This window comes from Corvus brachyrhynchos, unplaced genomic scaffold, assembly GCF_000691975.1.
Source record: "Corvus brachyrhynchos isolate BGI_N302 unplaced genomic scaffold, ASM69197v1 scaffold152, whole genome shotgun sequence".
Lineage (NCBI taxonomy): Eukaryota > Metazoa > Chordata > Aves > Passeriformes > Corvidae > Corvus > Corvus brachyrhynchos.
This window is the reverse complement of record NW_008237447.1, coordinates 2,642,953-2,660,372: the sequence shown is the minus strand read 5'-3', so window position 1 is coordinate 2,660,372 and position 17,420 is coordinate 2,642,953. Positions and strand designations below refer to the sequence as shown.

General features: G+C 39.5%; 2 protein-coding genes across 5 annotated transcripts in view; one reads left to right on the top strand and one right to left on the bottom strand.

The window, feature by feature from the left end:
• The window catches only part of CHMP2B (charged multivesicular body protein 2B), a 12,119-nt gene extending 1,074 nt beyond the window's left edge, over nucleotides 1-11,045 (top strand). Inside the window, exons 2-6 of the mRNA XM_017731425.1 lie at nucleotides 2,430-2,542; nucleotides 5,409-5,603; nucleotides 7,973-8,075; nucleotides 9,004-9,110; nucleotides 9,240-11,045. Of these exons, the coding sequence (XP_017586914.1) occupies nucleotides 2,430-2,542; nucleotides 5,409-5,603; nucleotides 7,973-8,075; nucleotides 9,004-9,110; nucleotides 9,240-9,353 (632 nt within the window). The 3' untranslated portion in view covers nucleotides 9,354-11,045. The remainder of the gene's footprint in view (nucleotides 1-2,429; nucleotides 2,543-5,408; nucleotides 5,604-7,972; nucleotides 8,076-9,003; nucleotides 9,111-9,239) is intronic.
• Nucleotides 1-17,420, bottom strand: part of POU1F1 (POU class 1 homeobox 1) — an 88,073-nt gene that overhangs the window by 50,455 nt on the left and 20,198 nt on the right. For all 4 annotated transcript variants that reach the window (XM_017731495.1, XM_017731496.1, XM_017731497.1 and 1 more), the window contains 2 exons: nucleotides 12,252-14,882; nucleotides 38-272 (listed from right to left, as the gene is read on the bottom strand). In XM_017731495.1, coding sequence (XP_017586984.1) covers nucleotides 14,669-14,882 — 214 coding nt within the window. In that variant the 3' untranslated portion in view covers nucleotides 38-272; nucleotides 12,252-14,668. The remainder of the gene's footprint in view (nucleotides 1-37; nucleotides 273-12,251; nucleotides 14,883-17,420) is intronic.

The following is a 17,420-nucleotide window of genomic DNA, read 5'->3' as shown; positions in this document are numbered from 1 at the left end:
AACGATCCCCAAAGTAAAGCCCAAAAAGATGCCTTACCTGCCAGCAGGCCGCTGGGCGATGCTCAGCTGTCCACATAGTCGTGCCCCAGGGTTGGGGAGCCCCAGGTCTGGCTCTCTGGCATTTTGGGTGGGTGCCCCGTGTCAAATCTGGTGGGTCGGCGTTTGAAAAGGGCTCGCAAAAAATGACGCTGCTCATCAACCAATTGTGTGTCACCGGAGGGGAACACGCACAGGTCCCACCTGGCTCTTGCCACTTTAGATGCGGCGCCTGCCTGAGAAGGGAGGAAGGGGAGTTGGTGCTAAGCTTCCATGGCCAAGGAAGGATTGCACGAGCCAGGTCAAGCCCTGCTGGATGTCCCTTGTCCAACCTGTTTCAAGGAATGGAGGTGCTTCCTCCTTGTCCTGGTGTGTGTGTGTGTGTGACGCCAGCGTGACACACAGGAGTGGCTGCTGGCAAAAGACTATCTCAGAATAACCTGTCGTATTCTGTCTGCTTGATTAACTAGGGATTTGCCTCAGTTATCAGACAGAAACAAGAACCAAATTCTCATCTTGGCCTTCACTTCTAAAAACAGATGAAAGAGTCAGTAACTGCAGATAGTTGTTTTCAGTTTATTGCTGAGCTACTATGGGGAATCAGAAACCACAGAAATAAGCATTGCGCTCACCCTTATTGTTTCCTGAGTTAAGTACTGTTCTTGTTTGTTATCACCTTGAAGTTCCTACCTCTCAAGCTCACTATGCTAAGGATTTTTTTTAATAGTGTAGTTAGAAAAGCCAGTCTTGTATTTAGCTATTAAGCTTTTTCTTTCACCAAGTGCAGCTGTGCAAGTAATATGCATTTATCTACCTTCAAAATTACTTGCCTGTAGCATTTTCAGAATGATTTTCACTGCTGCTTTGCCTGTGTGAAGAAGAATGCAGTTATATTCTGTGCTATCTTTCAGTTCTCAGTTATTGTCCACTGAAAAGTCTGCATCTCCCAAGGATGCTTTTTGTGTAGTACTCACAGCAGTGGTAGCATTGTAAAAACATTTGTCGTTTTCACACTGGTTTTTTTTAAAATATATATTTCTTTGCCCAATTACTGGGCAAATCTCCATCAAAGTTGGAAGAGGAAGTGTATGTTGTGTCTTTAAAATGCCACTGGAGGTTTGGGGTGGTTTTCCAATTCAGACCTATTAATGTTGAAACAATTTCAGCAATGAGTGTTTTACAGTATTTCTGGTTTTGGGAATGAAGAGTGTGAATGCTTCTCTGTGTTTGCAGAAAAATTGCCCCAAACTTTAAAAAATGGAAAGGGTGGCCTGTGGTTCTAGATAGAATTTATCCTTTAATTCTGTGAGTAACTCTGCCTGTATGTATTGATTCTCATTGCTTCAAACTTTGTAGGTACAATAGCAGTGCCCTGCCATGATGTTACTGTGGATTAGAAGAAAGAGCTCTGAACAAAGTTCATGTGAGAGTCTGCTGTTTTCAAACTCCCAACCAAAGTGCAGACATAGAATAGGAGTAGATGAATCTCCCCTAAATAAAAACTTCTTTCCTCTATGAAGGTCAGAGGATGCTGAGTCAGATGCAGACCTGCTGCTCTGCCTTTGCCCAGGTGAATCACACCCAAGCACGTGTTGTAAATCCTATCAAAAGTTAGTTGCAACTAGCATGATTGATGCCTGGACTGTAAACAATACTTGCTTTACTAAGAGGATGTTACCAGTAAATAATTCTTAATAGTACAGTGCACAAAACTCCTATGAAGGAACACCAGACAGTGTTCAAGCTTTGCTGGCTACGTCAGTTGTCAGGAGACTGAAAATTGTTATAAAAGCCCCCACTTTCGTACCTTACTATTCTTAAGCATCTCCTGATTGAAAAGGTTCAAACACTCTTGGCTTTATAGTCTGACTTGAAGAAGGGCTGCACAGATGTGGAAGAGAGGAAACTCTCCCCCAGAGCAGAATAAGGACAGAGAAGAGCAAGATCCGGGACTTCCACCTGGGATTATTTTCACTGTTTTAGTGGAGCTGGGAACTCCTCACCTGCTCTGAGATCTCATAAATCAAGGTTCCTTCAGCTGCTTTACTGTTGCAGTTAGGCCTGGCTGGAGGAAAAGCAGTGGGATGGCAGTGAACAGGATACTGCTGAGTTAGTGCTGGACTTGCAGGAAAGTGTGTGTACAGATGTCCTACCGTGGGGTTAAGTAAGGCTCTTGCTGTGGTTATGGTGCAAAGTAACATCCTAGGTAAAATAGCTTTTTTTTTTTTAAACACTGCTGTCACGATGATGTTGCATACACCAAACTGTATTTTGCTAATATTTTCTATCTCTGAAATGCTGACACTTCATTCTGAACAAAGGGAGGTGTCAAACATGCTGCTTGTCTGCGGGGTGCTTAGCAGATGTTTATGGAGTATGAAAACTTTGCCCAGCTATCGATATTTTCTTTCCAGATATAATAAAGGAGCAAAATCGAGAGTTAAGAGGTACACAGAGGGCTATAAGCAGAGATAGAGCAGCACTTGAAAAACAGGAGAAACAACTGGTAAGTACGACAGCGAACTTCATTTTGCTCTTTAAAACATGCACGCATGACAGAAAACTTGAAAAGTTTTAAAGATATAAATCAATGCATAATAATTGAATACTAAAAAAAGTTGTCTTCCCATTTTCACTTCTCAGTTATTAAAATTGTGTTGGAAAACATTTACTGTCTAAAAGCAATTCTCAGCCTTTGGCATAGGAAAATCCTGAAACAATGTGTTTAGATGAAATGACCACGTTGGTCTTTCTCTACAATTCCTGGCATTCTCTATCCTTCAGAAGTTTTTTTTCTAAAAGGTTTGTAAATCAGTGGTCTTGGGGTGAAAAAATTAAAAGTATAAGTGCTATCACACTTGCCATGACTTTCCAGTGGGAGAGAATACTTGAAAAATCATAGAATATCATGAATACCCCATAAGGTTATTTTCATTCATATAGAACTTCCCTAAAATTAGCTAATAACAGTAGCACTGTTGCCCAAATTAAGATCTATTCAGAACTTACTGTGTGTGAGCTTTCAAGTACTCGGTGGCTGAATGCTGCACCTGTGTGGCACTGTAAGAGGAGAAATGGATGTGCCAGATGGTGGGGTTTGATGCATGAAGAATGCTCAGATTGTGGGAAAAGCTGTGCGAATCCAGCCAGTTCCAGCAGCTATTGAGGTGGTGTGGTTCATGGCAGCAGGCTGCATGAATACCAAGAGCTGGGAATAATAAACTAAAAGATCAGAGAAACTGTTTCTGAGAGCCTTGGACATGTAAGATATAGTAGGTTGCTCATAAATAAGGCATTTTCCCAGTATGAAATATTCCAAATCTGGAAATAACCCTCATTTTAGTGAATATTCGGGCTGAAGTGTTGATTACCTGCCACACGAAGCGGTTTCAGAAATGTTGGATTTCTGAGGAGAAGAAGAAAGGAGCAGTGAAGTATGTCTTTGAAAAAGTTAAAATTTGCTGCCAGAATGAGAGGAGCAATAGACAGTAAATATTCATTTTCAGTGTCAGATCAGGTGAAGAAGGATCAGGGATTTATCAGTCGATCTCAAAACATTTCATTATGTGCTTTCTCTAGAAAGACCTTTTTCCCCCTTAATTTTAACGTACTACTCTAAGAAAACCCAGTTACATTAATTCTATGGATAAAAATACCTTAATATATGCAGACAGTTCAGTAACCTGATACGACTGTATAAATTTTCATTTTTTTCCCCAGAAGAGCATAACTGACTTCAATAAACTTGCCCCAAACTTCTCAAACACAAATAACGTACCCCAAATTTATCCGAATTCATTTTAAATTAAGAAAAATCATCTGTATATAGGGTTTGATTTCTGCAGGTGGATTATCTGCAGTGATTTAGCAATGGTTTGTAAAACTATTTTTTGCTTTAAAAATCAGGTTATAAATGCTATATAAGTCTTTGAACTTACTGAGAAAATCCCTATTTTCAAATGTTTGCTGTTAAAACGATAGGGTACAAATTAATCCCTCCAACCTTCACAGCATTTTAGGTACAAAAAAGAAAGGAAATATTATTCTGGTGATGTTACAGGAATTTTTGTGGCTTCTGTGATCTACTTTCCAAGAGCACAGCTTCTATTTCAGGCCTCTTACATTTGAACAGTCTCATGCTGCTTCTTTGCCACTCTGTACCTTCCTGGATTAAAAATAGTGTGTATGTCATACCCTTTAAAAATTATGAATCTGCAGAGATTCTCTGCCAGAGCCATCTCTGTAATAAACTTAACTATGAAATTTTCTGGTAGTCAGGGTAACGCAGTGGGTCAGTTTATACCTGCCTTTAAATGTGACTGTTCTGCATGTCCTGGTGACTAGAATTTATCTTTTCATAGCTTCTTGTAAGTGCAGTTTTCTGGATTGCCAGAGCACATAAAGTGAAGCAACTGCATACCTTTAGCTGGCATATTCTCCTGAAAAATCCAGGATAAAGCTGGTCTTTAAAAGCTGCTTTTACTTAATGGTAAAAATCAAAATGGACAAATGCACATCTACAGAAAACTGAGCCACTGTGGCAAGACCTCCTTGAAAAGGTTGTTAAGGAAAAAGTGGTTGCAAAGTTTACATTACCAAGTCACAAAGTGTGCCAAGAAGGCCCACTTTGAAGAATCCCAGCTGACAAGATTATTTGTGTCAGGCTTTTTCCTGGTACCTCTGGGCTAAACAGATTGTTATTTCTCTTTGAATTGACAGATTGGGGGTTTGTTTTGGTTTTCTAAGACACAAGGGTCTTTCTTACAGCATAAGCACATGTTAAATTATACCACTTTCATTATTAAGTCCAGCTAAATTATGAGGGTAAACAGCCTATAATTATTGGTCATCTAACTTTATCTACTTCTTCCCCAAAAAGGCTGTGAGGTTCTCTTGAGGCTGAAAAACTGTTGAAAAGAACTCTCCATTTCCTACATGAGTGATGTTGTTTGATGGCAAGAAATCAAAGTTGATTAGAGTCATGGCACCACCAGTAGTTGACTGGACATCACAATTCCTTCACTTTTTGGGGCTTTTTTTGAAGTGTGGCTCCCTATCCAGATATGGAATTGAATGTGCACATAGAAGTGAATGTGACATCATGCAGAAATTGAAGTCTTTGGGGGAACTGTGTGCTACCACACTGTAATTCAGTTTGAGTTTTTTCCTTGTGGTCAAATCATACCAGCATGACATTGATTCTGCTAAACAGCCTTGTTAAAAAAGCAAGGAACTATTTATATGACTTGAAATGTCTTAAAAGATACAAGAGAATAGTCAACTTTTGAATTTAATTATTAGTGGTAAGGCTTAATTATAGTCTTTGCACGCAGGAAAATTCTGTAGAATTAATCCCACACCTTTTTTCACAGGAACTGGAAATCAAGAAAATGGCTAAGACTGGTAACAAAGAGGCCTGCAAAGTGCTGGCCAAGCAGCTGGTGCAGCTGCGGAAGCAGAAGAATCGAACCTATGCTGTGAGCTCCAAAGTCACTTCCATGTCCACTCAAACAAAGGTCATGAACTCCCAGATGAAGATGGCAGGAGCTATGTCAGCTACAGCCAAAGTAAGGCACTACAAGATATTCTTTTATATTCAAATGGAGCATATGGTTGCAAAAATTGTGTGATTTTGTGTAATTGCAGGGATAAAAGTCACTGCCCCAAGTGGTGGTGAGGATGCAGTTGGGAAATGTAATTTGGGTTTATATTATTAAATTTTTGTTTAGTCAGTCCAGCCACATAGCACCTACATACCTTCTTGGGCTAGACAGCTGTCAAATGTTTACATGATAAAAATAACCTAATGCCAGTGAATGAACTCTTTTAGTACATAAAAACCCCAATCCCTGCTGCTACAGTGCCTTGCCTGTATATATTGTCACAAGCAGTTTTTACTGGGAAAAAGTAGGTCGTGATTCATCAAGAAATCAAGGCAGTGTGTCACAATAGCTTTATAGCCTTTGAAAAAAGTAGGTTATTACTTTGGATCTGAAGTTCCTAAAAAAATCTGATCTGGAGTTTGCTGTCATTCTCTCTGTGCTCTCTCTGGAAATAATATTGCATTAAGGTTTCTCCCAAATGTCATCTCATAAAAGAGTGAAAAATCTCAGTTTTCCAAGTTAGATGTTAACTTTCCCCTATTTCCCTGAACTGATGAAGAGGGATTTGGCTTTTGGCAAGGAGGACTGTTCAGCTCAAGGTGCAGGAAGGATAATTAATATGCATCACTGTAGACCAAGCTGGGCTTTGATCCCAGTCCAAGTTAAATCCAGTTAAACACAGCAATGCAACTTGATGTAGAAAGGAATTACCACAAAGGCTTTGTGGTCAGGTGCCCTTTAGACACAGCATGAGGGCAGATTCCAGCCATGAAGTGATACAGAGTTGTGGCTCTGCAGCAAATTTACAAAGGGGACTTGTCTGACTATCAGGTTCAACACCTTACTCAGTATTCCAACAACACTGCTCATATGAACAAGTTGGTCTTGCTTTTTAATTATTACATGGGTGACTTGTTTTTATCTATGCTAGATCTTTGATTAACTTTCTCAAAACCAAAGCATCACTGAAATAGTTATGAAGATTACATCAGTAGGGGAAAAAAAAAAAATTTTTTTAAAAATTACCCAGCATTCAGAAAATTATGTTTTTTGAAACACAGCAGGTACTTTTATGGCCTAGTTTGTGTAACATTATTGGAGAGGAAGATCTTAAATTTCTTTGGTCACTTTTAAAGTTAATATTTTGCCTTATCAATGTGGGAAGGTTAAAGAATTGTTAATCTCATAAAACCATCAGTGAAAACGTATGGGATCAGTTGCCTTAACAAGCAAGGCAAATATGTCAACGCAAAGCTTTCAAAGTACTGTCAGTATACTTTTTAACATGTATGGTGCTAATCTTGGATGTGGTAAAGTCCAATTAAGGTACCTGTTTATTTTAATCATGCATCCGACCCGTATTTTCTGAAGTTACACAAACTCTCTATCGGTGCAGAAACTTTTCATGTCCATTTTTAACTCTTGTAAAAGAATTCTAGAGAGCCAACACCCTCCAAGTCCAGAACAACTTTTTAAATTCAAATAACATGACCATGAGCACAGTCTTTGAAATTCAAGTAACATTAGAATTCAAGAATACATTACCACTTTGAACAAACTCAGACATGAAGGCAGAAGACCTGTGAAGCCAGTAAAGTGGCTGCAGTAGCTTGATTATTAACCAAGTGGCTCCTGTAATTAACCAAGTCTTTTATCTTGTCAAAGATGTTAAATTTTACATTTCAATTGCTCATGACTGTATTTAGATTCTGATATCCCACAGTAACTTGCTTTTTAGGAAAGAGGGAACTATCCCATAGCAGTGCCCACAAAGGCAGTGCTGCACACCTGTAGTAAAATGGGTGAAGTTTATCTCACACCAAGATCTCTACCCATCACACAGGTGCACCCTAAGAGCAAGTAACTTCCTCAATACTTCAATATTTTCTTTTCAGAGAAAAGTAATTTTTCCATTAAATTTTAACAGAAAGAAACAATTTAGGGCCTGTCTTCCAGTGATGGTACAAATAAATGGTCCTTTCTGAATAAGTACCTGCAGCCATTTACTTCTTTAAGGTCTGTAACCTTCAAGTTAGGAAATGTTCTCCATTCTTTTCATTCAGATCAGTCAGATTTTTCCTAATACAAGGCCAGGGGAGGGTCATGGTGCAAGAAAGATACACACATTTGAAAGTCTGTCTATTGGGGCACTAGATAGTAATATTTCTTACTAAGTGCAGCCTGTACTATTGATCTGTCACTTATCTACAGTTCTCATGGGATGTAAAGAGTCAAGGAAAGTGGAATTTGGGCTGAAAGGTTTTTCTTAATGAATGCATTGCTATTTACTAATGTCTCATTGTATGATTTAAGAGTTTTTTCCATATTAATAGACAATGCAAGCAGTTAATAAGAAAATGGATCCACAAAAGACACTACAAACTATGCAGAATTTCCAGAAGGAAAACATGAAGATGGAAATGACTGAAGAAATGAGTAAGTTCTGCACTGCAGGGAACAGCTGGCTGCTCTTGGCAGGGGAGAACCAGCCTAGAAACACTGATGTTTGAAGTTTATTTCTATAGTTAATGAAACTGACAGCAAAACTGTAGAGCAAACAAAACAATGTATGTCTGAGCAGGGAGGCTGAGCCTCAGACTCTTTAGAAGCTCTAGGTATTAAATCTAGAATATTCATCATATTTTTAGAGAAAACATACTGCAGGAGAATAGGGTTTAAGAGTAGTTCAAGGCCTTGATTGCGTAACTGGTAGGGAGACTTGAAAAATTGCTTTAAGTGGACACAGTTTAGATAGTGATAATCACAGCTGTCTGCACATGGTGGTATGATATGGCTGTCTCCTTTTTCCTAAATTAAGCCACAAACAACTTCTTGAGGAGGCAGTAAGTTTCTTGTTCCTGAGTGCATGTGTTCACTGTTAGCTAATTCCTGGTGTTGCTCAGTCTCTCATCCCCATCCCAATTCCTGCCCTTTGTTGGTCATACCTCATGAGTCATAGCATGGACTCAAACCAGTACTGTTGACCAAGATGGAAGCACCTCAACTGCACACGTTATCTGAGTAGTTAACAACTTTGCAACATACTTGGAGGAAGAAGAGGAAGGGGATTTTTATCAAACTGTAGATGTTTTGCAGAAATGTTATAGTATGGAAAGAGGTACAGCAACTGAACTCTTTTGGTGAAACTAAACATTTATAAAAGCAGCCTTGCCTTATTACCATGTTGTTGCCCTGGTTGTGCTCACAGGCTTTGCAAGGCAGAGCTAAGAAAGCCTCTCTAACATGCAGGTGCTTTCTGCTGGTATCTTACCCAGGGGTATTACTGCTGTGTTCTGGGAGGGTACCAGGTGGTACTAAGTTTTTTGTTTAATGCAATCTGGATTCTTTTTTTCTTTCTTCTAAGTTAATGATACTCTGGATGATATTTTTGATGCTTCTGATGAAGAGGAAGAAAGCCAAGATATTGTTAACCAAGTGCTTGATGAGATTGGGATTGAAATCTCTGGCAAGGTATGGCTATTTCTGCAAAGCTCGTGTGCTTTTTCCCCTACATTCCATTTTTAAAAATAGTTTATTCTACAAGTCAGCTTGTCATAACCTGCATTATTCTGACTGAAGAAAACTTGTGTCTCCTTCTAGATGGCCAAAGCTCCCTCAGCTGCCCGAGGGTTGCCATCTGCATCAGCATCGACCACCACCACCATATCGGATGAGGAGATTGAACGCCAGCTCAAAGCCTTGGGGGTGGATTAACTCGTCCAGTTCAGAGTCTGCCTGCTGAGTGTTCAGCTCTAGTCACATGTACAGAGTGCAAATACTCTTTCAATGCAACTGATTTCTAGGAAAACCCTGAAGTCTCAGAAATGACAACTTGGAGATCAATTTGCAAAGAAAAGTACATTTTTTGTCCACTGCATGGAGTCTTTTTGACTCTGGACCAACCAGGGGGGTAGTTCTAACGATAAGTTCACTCATACCTGATCCAGATCTATCCTTTGGATTCAAGTTTTCTTCCATCTCAGTTCCTGATCTATCTCTAGAACTGGCTATTCTGTGGCTGGTGATGCCACTTCCTAGGACAGCACCTATGTAATATTTATCATTATTACAAAACTATGGCTATAGGAACATTCTTAGTCTGTCATCACAAACGAAACTTCACCTTGGGTCTTAGTTGGAAACTATTTTTTCCATGAGATACAGCTTTGAGAGTAGCAGATTTAGGCAGAAAGAAAAAAACATTTTATGTATTCCTTTGAAATTCCTGTAGCAACTTTTGAGCTGATGAAATAATAGCTCATTATTCTTCTTATCAGAATGGAAGGATACACTCCTTGTGCAAATAATTTTTTTGGAAGAGGAATTACATTTGTTAGTGAACTTTGTTGCATGAAAGGCACTGATTGAACTCTATTGTACTGTAACATAGCTGGTTTCAACAGAATTGCTGTGCCTTTATGTATATAAATCTTGTACCTTTGTGGTTTTCTTTCAGAATGAGTCTTTGGAAGGTGAGTAAACTTAATTAAGATGGTTTCACAAAATGCTTTGGTGAGACCTCTGTGCACACTTGATGGGACTCAGTGCTGAAGTGGAGAGATGCACTCATTCAGAAATGCAACTTGTGCACTTGCAAAAAGGACATTGCCTGAAGCAACGTTTGTATATATTTTACAGTATTTCTTAATGGAAGATAACTGCATAATTGTATTGTTTGCTAAGACACAACTGATCACATTGATAAACTAAATCTAAGTATCAGTTTTGAGAACAATTTTGGATCATAAATGATAACTACTTGTCTAAACACTATAATAAAAGTATTCTGGTTCTGTGAAGGTTTTTCTATGGTCTCTGAACTGCATCAACACAATTCTAGCTTTAAGTGAAATATGAATTGGGCTGAGGAATAAGAACTGTTGATACTTGAAATAGACAAAATGAGAATGCAGTTCCCAGTTATTACTCCCTACATGGTGTGATATTCCTCAGCCCTGACTCTGCTGGAGATATTTACCCCTCAGTGCTGGTTTAGTGGTGCTGCTCATTGAACAGAAACAATTACCATCTTGGTTTTAAAAAGAGAAAAACAAAATACCTCCCAAAAGCAAAACCAGGATAACTGGAGGCAACAAACTTCATGAAGAGACCTTGCTGCTAGACAAAGTGTAGCAGGAAACCTCAGTAAATCTACTGTTGTTGCACCATCTACTGTTTAGGATTGAAGTCAGCAGAGAAAGAGAATTCACAGGAGAGCCTTCCTCAGGTTTTTGGCCTAGAATTTCAGGTGTTCTTTCTCTTTCAAAGAAATAATGGACAAACTGAATCTGTCAGGTAGTGGGTAGGAATGTGTAAGTTAATATATTGCATATATCCAATACAAGGTGATTTCTTTTTTTACAAGTTATTTTGTAAAAATCCAATAAAAGGCTTTTTATTCCACAATGAGTTTGTCCTCTCTAGGGTTAGTGTTACACATCTGTCTCTTACTAGGCTTTCTTTGTGAGCGCTGATAAATATTCCTCTGAGCTATAAAGTACCATAATATTTACTGTAGTTGCTTGTGGGCCTTTGACTCAACATTCAGTAAAGACTTGTTCAAGTTTGCATTCCCCTGTCTGGAACCTCGTGCCCAAGTACTGCTCTGTGGCACTGAAAAAGAGAAATCCTAACGTGAACACAGGGATAAAACGTTACTGGCTGACTGTAGTGTGGTTGAACACCAAGGCTTGTGTCCTTTCTGAAGGAGGTGTGCACTTGATCCTTGTAGTAACTGCTAAAATTGGGCGTAATTCCATTATGAGTTCTTTCCTCTGGGTCTTTGAGGAACAGGAATTAAGGCATTGCTTTTTAGTGCCTCTAGGACTGCTGAAGGAGGGCTGGCGTCAGTATCAATCCCATGGTTTGTTACAAGTTACCTTTTCAGTCTTGCCCCTCTAACCTGTGTAAAAATCTTTAGGTAGCAGAGTGAAAAGTGCTGTAGGTTTGCAGGCCTGTTACATGTTAGCAATTATAGTCAGCATGTTATATCAGCCTGTAACAAAATTGTATCGCCTACAGAGATAAAAAAAACAAGGGAACCACTCAATCCTTAACTTTTTTTACCCTTTTTAACAATTTAAATAGCAACTGGGTCTGAGTCCATTCAGGAACAGTGACCTAGTGGTGCACACACCTAAGAATGGCTCTATCCAGAGTCCTCTTCCACAAGTGCCCAGAAAGCAATGCCCAGGAGAACAACAAGAACAGGATGAATGTAGATGATGCTTCCTCCCCTAATACTCTTCCAACCTCTGCTTTAAACATAAAGCACTTCCAGATCCATATGCAAGTTCTACACCACACCAGCTTAGAGTGGCTTTCTCATCTGAGAACTCATCCACGCAAAAAAACTTCTGGCACCCACATGTTTTAGTGGAGAAGTTCCACAGATTTTTTTCTCCAAGCACGTTAAGAACCACCTTTTTTTTTTTTTTCAGTTCAAGCTTCTTTCCATCTTCCCATATTTATTCCTAGTTCTTCTATTAGGCAGGAAGGTGAACAGCCTACCTCCATCAGCCTTTTAGTACAGTTCATAGCTGAGCACACTCTGTAGCATTCAATGCACACACATTAATCTAGCAGAGAGTAACTTCAAGTTATTTGCCTTACCTTTGATCAGCAGCCTGGCCTTGGCTTGGTCTGTTGTGTCCCTCACATGAGGGCACAGCACATCACAGTTCTTCAGAGACAGCTGAACCTCAGATTTATACACTGTGGTAATGCCTTGTTTTGCCCTCCAGTGTGTGGCTTTAACACCCTGCCTAAAGGTACCATGGGAAAAGAAGAGCAAGAAAAAAAACCCCCACAAATATCTCAAAGAAAAAGAGCGCAGCACAGCTTGGCTGAATGGCCAACTAAACTCCTGCAGGTTTGTAAAGCTACCCCTCGGAAAGCCTCCTTTATATCCAGGTTGGTTCCCCCCCCAGCCAAGAGTAATTGATGGTAATTAAATTGTTCCTAGAGAAAAAAAAAGTGAATTGTCACTTTCTGTAAGTAATGGCTGCAGCTGCAGCACTTGAAATTGATTTCACCCAGCTTTTCTTCTTTAAACAATTCTGCTCTAATTTGTTTTTATTTCTGTGGCAACAGCTAGGTGTGTTTAAATGGTGGCTGCTTCTCCCCTTGGCCTTTTGTCATTCCTTTACAAGACAATTGTGTTATGTGCCACCTTTTGTGTTATTTTACTCTGTTGCTGCAATTAGCTTTCACTTGTGAGACTTTTTGAGGGGCAAGAAACCACCACATTACAATGAGGCTGCTCTGGAATAAACTGTTACAGCATTCTAAAATGCTCTTCAGCATGCCACACAGCTAAAAACAGTAAAGTGTTACTAAAACAGAACTACAAACCACTACCTGGAATGCCAAATGTATAGGAATACTTTATTGGATGGGGAGGTTGGGAAGTACAGGCTGACAGCATCTCTTGGAAACCTTTTATAATTAAGAAAATAATTTAGAATATAAATAAAGTTTATATATATCAGATAGTAACTTCAACATACATAACATTTCACTACATCACATGAAAGGTACACAAATGCATGCCACCACCTTTGCTGAGTGCTAATCCTCTCAGCTGAACTTACTTCCATCCTGTGTGAAGTTCATGATCTGCTGATAACCTGTGGTGGATAAACTCTACACCCTGGTCTCTGCTGTAGTGGGTGAGCTGTGCTAGTGATAAGAGCAGCCTGAAGAGAGCACATAGCCACAGTTTCTCCCCTTTGAGTTATTAAACTGAGGCTTTCTTCTCAATTAAGGGCTTAGAGTGGTTCATTCATCCATAAAAAAATATTTTTTTAGAATTGCAGGAGCCTGATTTCCACAGCTGAATATGCTTACGGTCACCGTAGTAAGTATCAGAGATAATTTAATGTACACTAGAGAGTGAACACTTAACTTGTACATGCTGCTTCTAAGTGGTCTTGAACATTAAACTCCTTTGGCTTTCTGTGGGCCTATTATATAGACATTTTCTAAATCATCAGGTTTGTTTTATGGAAAAATAAAATGTATCTGGCCAGTACGACTTGCGTGTACTCACTTAATTTCAGTCCTGGGAAAACAATCAAAATACTTATACAGTAATGGGCTAATTCCCATAACAATGAGCAGGGCTGATGAGATGGCTGGATAATCTATCCCTGGTGACTACTACAGTCATTAATTCAGTTTTCTTAGAGCCTGCCTGATAGGTGGAGCTCTGACACTGGTATTTTTTTCCCTCAATTCTCTCTCTAGGCTAGAGGATGACAAATAAGGGATTATTTTCAATTAGTGGGGTGTAATATAGAGTGGGAATGTGCAGTGCAATAAATTCTTCTCTTGGATGCTTTTTAGCTTAACACACCATCTCTGGTGTAAGTATGTACACACATGGTTTTAATCAGAAAAAAGTACAACGCAGAGAAAGCCCAATGTAATAAAACCCCTGATAATTATTTTTCTTCCCCTCAGGCCACAAAGCCTTAAGGTCAGGTAAATTTGTATTCCTGTTTTTATAGCTAAGCCTATCCAAACCAAACTTTGAGGCACATAACAACTTAGCAAGGATTACCTTTGATAACAAGCATTAACAAAGCCTCTTCTACTTGACAATCATTCAAGGCAGTCAAATGTTGGGCTGAGACAGAGCACCCAGCAGGAGCAGCATGACACCTCTGTCCTGGTGAGCTCACACTGCCTCAATTAATGACAGCAAAATCCTTCCCGTGCTACAGCTGCTGACACTGAGCTTTGCAACCTCTCTCCATGTACAACACACATACATTTAGTCATTAACTTGTACCACAGAGGCAAGAAAGGCACAGCGCAGGGAAGCTGCAGCTACCTGTGAAATTCAGGAAGCGTTTCTAGTTGAACAATGTGTGATAGATTCCTTGCAAAGACCTCCAAATCTTTAAACAGACACTCTAGGATTTAGTTTCCAACCTTACACACTAAACGTGGGTCTTCCACAAGCATAGTACTTAAAATACTTACAAAAAGCAAAACCAACATCCATATCTGTACATGGAAAAGCTTTACCGGCATTCGTGGTGCTCCTTGATAATAGAACTAAAGGTGTTCTGGTGTAAACTGGTCTTCACTCTTTTTTCCCTTTGTCTTCTGTTGCAAAACCAAACTCTCACAACTTCTTTCTCAAGATTGAGCCCCTCAGCCATCCTCACGATTTCCTGAGAAGAAGGCTTACTTTGTTCTCCGAAGTGCCTCTCCAGGGCTTCTTTGGCAGCGATACTGGAGAAAGGGATAAAATTTCACCTTTAAAAAACTTTTCTGCACATTCAGGCTTCCACCACTAGGTTTAAGAGAAAGATCAAGTAACAGCACTGAAAGCAGTGACTTGGTTTGTTTCATCTTTTTCTACGTAAAGGAAACCCAAAGCACTAAAAGTATTCTGTAGTTCTCTGCTGACACGAGCAGTGTGACATTGTACAGAATTTCAGCATGGGGTGATTAAAAGGCAAAAATAGCATCAAGTTCGGTGCAATTTCAGTGTTAATTATGAGATATTTAATGCCTCTTGATATTATCTAGGAGATACAGCTACTAACTAGTCATGAGTGGGTCACAGTAATCGGAGCAAGCCTGACCACCCTTCTACCCCAGCAAATGCACATCAGTGGAGTTACCTGGTTGTATCAAATCATTTGGGTTTACAAAGAGGAAGAGCTCCATCACTTAGTTATAGAGACAGCACTAGAGTATTCCTAGAAATCACAGGGATTATGGCCAGCTGTTTTAGCCATCATCATATTTTCCAAATGTCTGCCCTAATCTGTTCCTCAGAGTCAGCAGCGACCAAAGTTGAGTAGTTCACCAAACAGAATAGTTTAATACTGTTATTTTTCTTATTTTCAGATAGAATTTGCTTCCAGTTTCTGTTACATACTCTCAAAAAACACATCTGCAACATGCTCGTATGCCACCGGGAGGCATCGTCTCAGCAGTAACTGTAAATTTCTTTGGACACAAGAGGGCACTTCATGCTTTATTCTGGAAGTTAGGCTCAGGTATTTCCACTACAGGAATGCACACAGTATCGAGTTCTAGTTACTTCATCTGTTGGTCTTTAATTTACAGGTCAATTTTGCAATATTTACTAATATTTAACAAAACTGCCTAATTAATAGCATGGTGTTCTGCACATACAGAACTATAAGAAACATCGCTGCTTTTGACTAACAACTTCTTAGGTTTTGAGCAAAGTATGAAATAAAATACTTTCCACAAATTCAAATTCAGTAGTTTTTACTATGGTCTAACTTAATTTAGTTCATGAGATTTTTCTTATACCATTAATTTGTCTTCAAATATTCATTAAGAGGGGTTAAGAGTAAGGCTAGAGTTCAGATAAAAATCTCCCTGATTCATTTCAGGTCTTTAAACTGAGGTGCTGTATACCTTCAAAGGAATAATTAGTATTTTCTTACTACACAGGATTTTGTCCTGAACTTCTCAATTATCCGTGCTCTTGCAACCTGCCCTGCTTGTTGTTCCCCCTGCAGCGGGGTTAGATGTAAAAATGCATAATATAAGGTCTGATTTTATCAATAAGTGTTAAAAACCAAAGCCCACACTGCTGGAGGAACAGTCTCCAGTGGGTTCCTCTGGCCAGGGGCACAGAGATGCTCTCAGCTCCCAGCTCTTGTGGAGGCCATGCTCCATGGAATGGGGAAGGTCTTGGCACTGCCACTCGAGTCCTCACTGGCCTGCAGAGAAGCTGGAAGGAGAAAGTGGCCTCTCAAGAGTAAAGCTTCATCTCTTGTGAGGTGCTGAGATGAGCTGTGAAACATTTTCCATCCCCAACTCACTCCTAACCGAGAAGCATCCCTTCAGAGGAATCTTTAATTTCAGAGAGATGCCTTTGAAGTTCTCTTCCAGCCCAAACCATCTATGATCCCGTGACTCAAAGAAACAAGTCTCAAGTTGAGTGTGAGCAGGGAAGGTACATGTTGTGGCTGTGGGACAAGAGAGCAGCCTACATCTCCATGAGGTGGCACTGCACAGCAGGGATGACCCATGTTCCAGGAACAGACTGCAAGGCGTAGGGCCCAACAGCTCCAGGGTCCTCTCCAGACACAAATTCCCCTCCTGGAGAAGAAAACTACAGCTCCTTACAGGCCCCTGAGTGAATACAACTTTACCAAAGGATACAGGAATCTGGGATATCTAAAGGAGAAGGAACTCCACACTCTCATTTTGACTTTCTGGTAATTTTTTTTATAATATGTTTTGCCAGCCTACTTAATTTCCATATGGAATTGAGGCTATAGAGGTGGTAGATGACGGCCACCAGAGTTGTGAGAAACAAAGGAAGATGTTTCTAGAACAACTCTGTTTTTTTCCCTTTAGTTCATTACAGTGTTTCTTTGGAATGTCAAAGAATTCAGTGACAGGGATGCAACAGGACATACAAAAGCTTTTCCTCAAACTAACTGGACCTCAGTTCTCTGGCAAATTTATATGGCTTTTTTAATCTATATGTTTATTTATTACACCAAAATAATGCAATTTATTTTGGTGTAATGTAGAATCTCCCAAAATGGAAATAAGGGTGCTCTGATAACTTACTCACTACAGATATAATAAAATTTTGACAGAATTAGAAATATATGTTCATATCAAAGTGTGTTGTTGAAAAAAAATAGTATCTTTGGAATGAATTTGGGGTCTGGAGGGTTATGCTGTTATTTTTCAGTAGAATGTTTCCAAATATTGAAGCTTTTAGAAGCCTGAGATGTAGACATTCATTAATAGAAAACAGCACTTCAA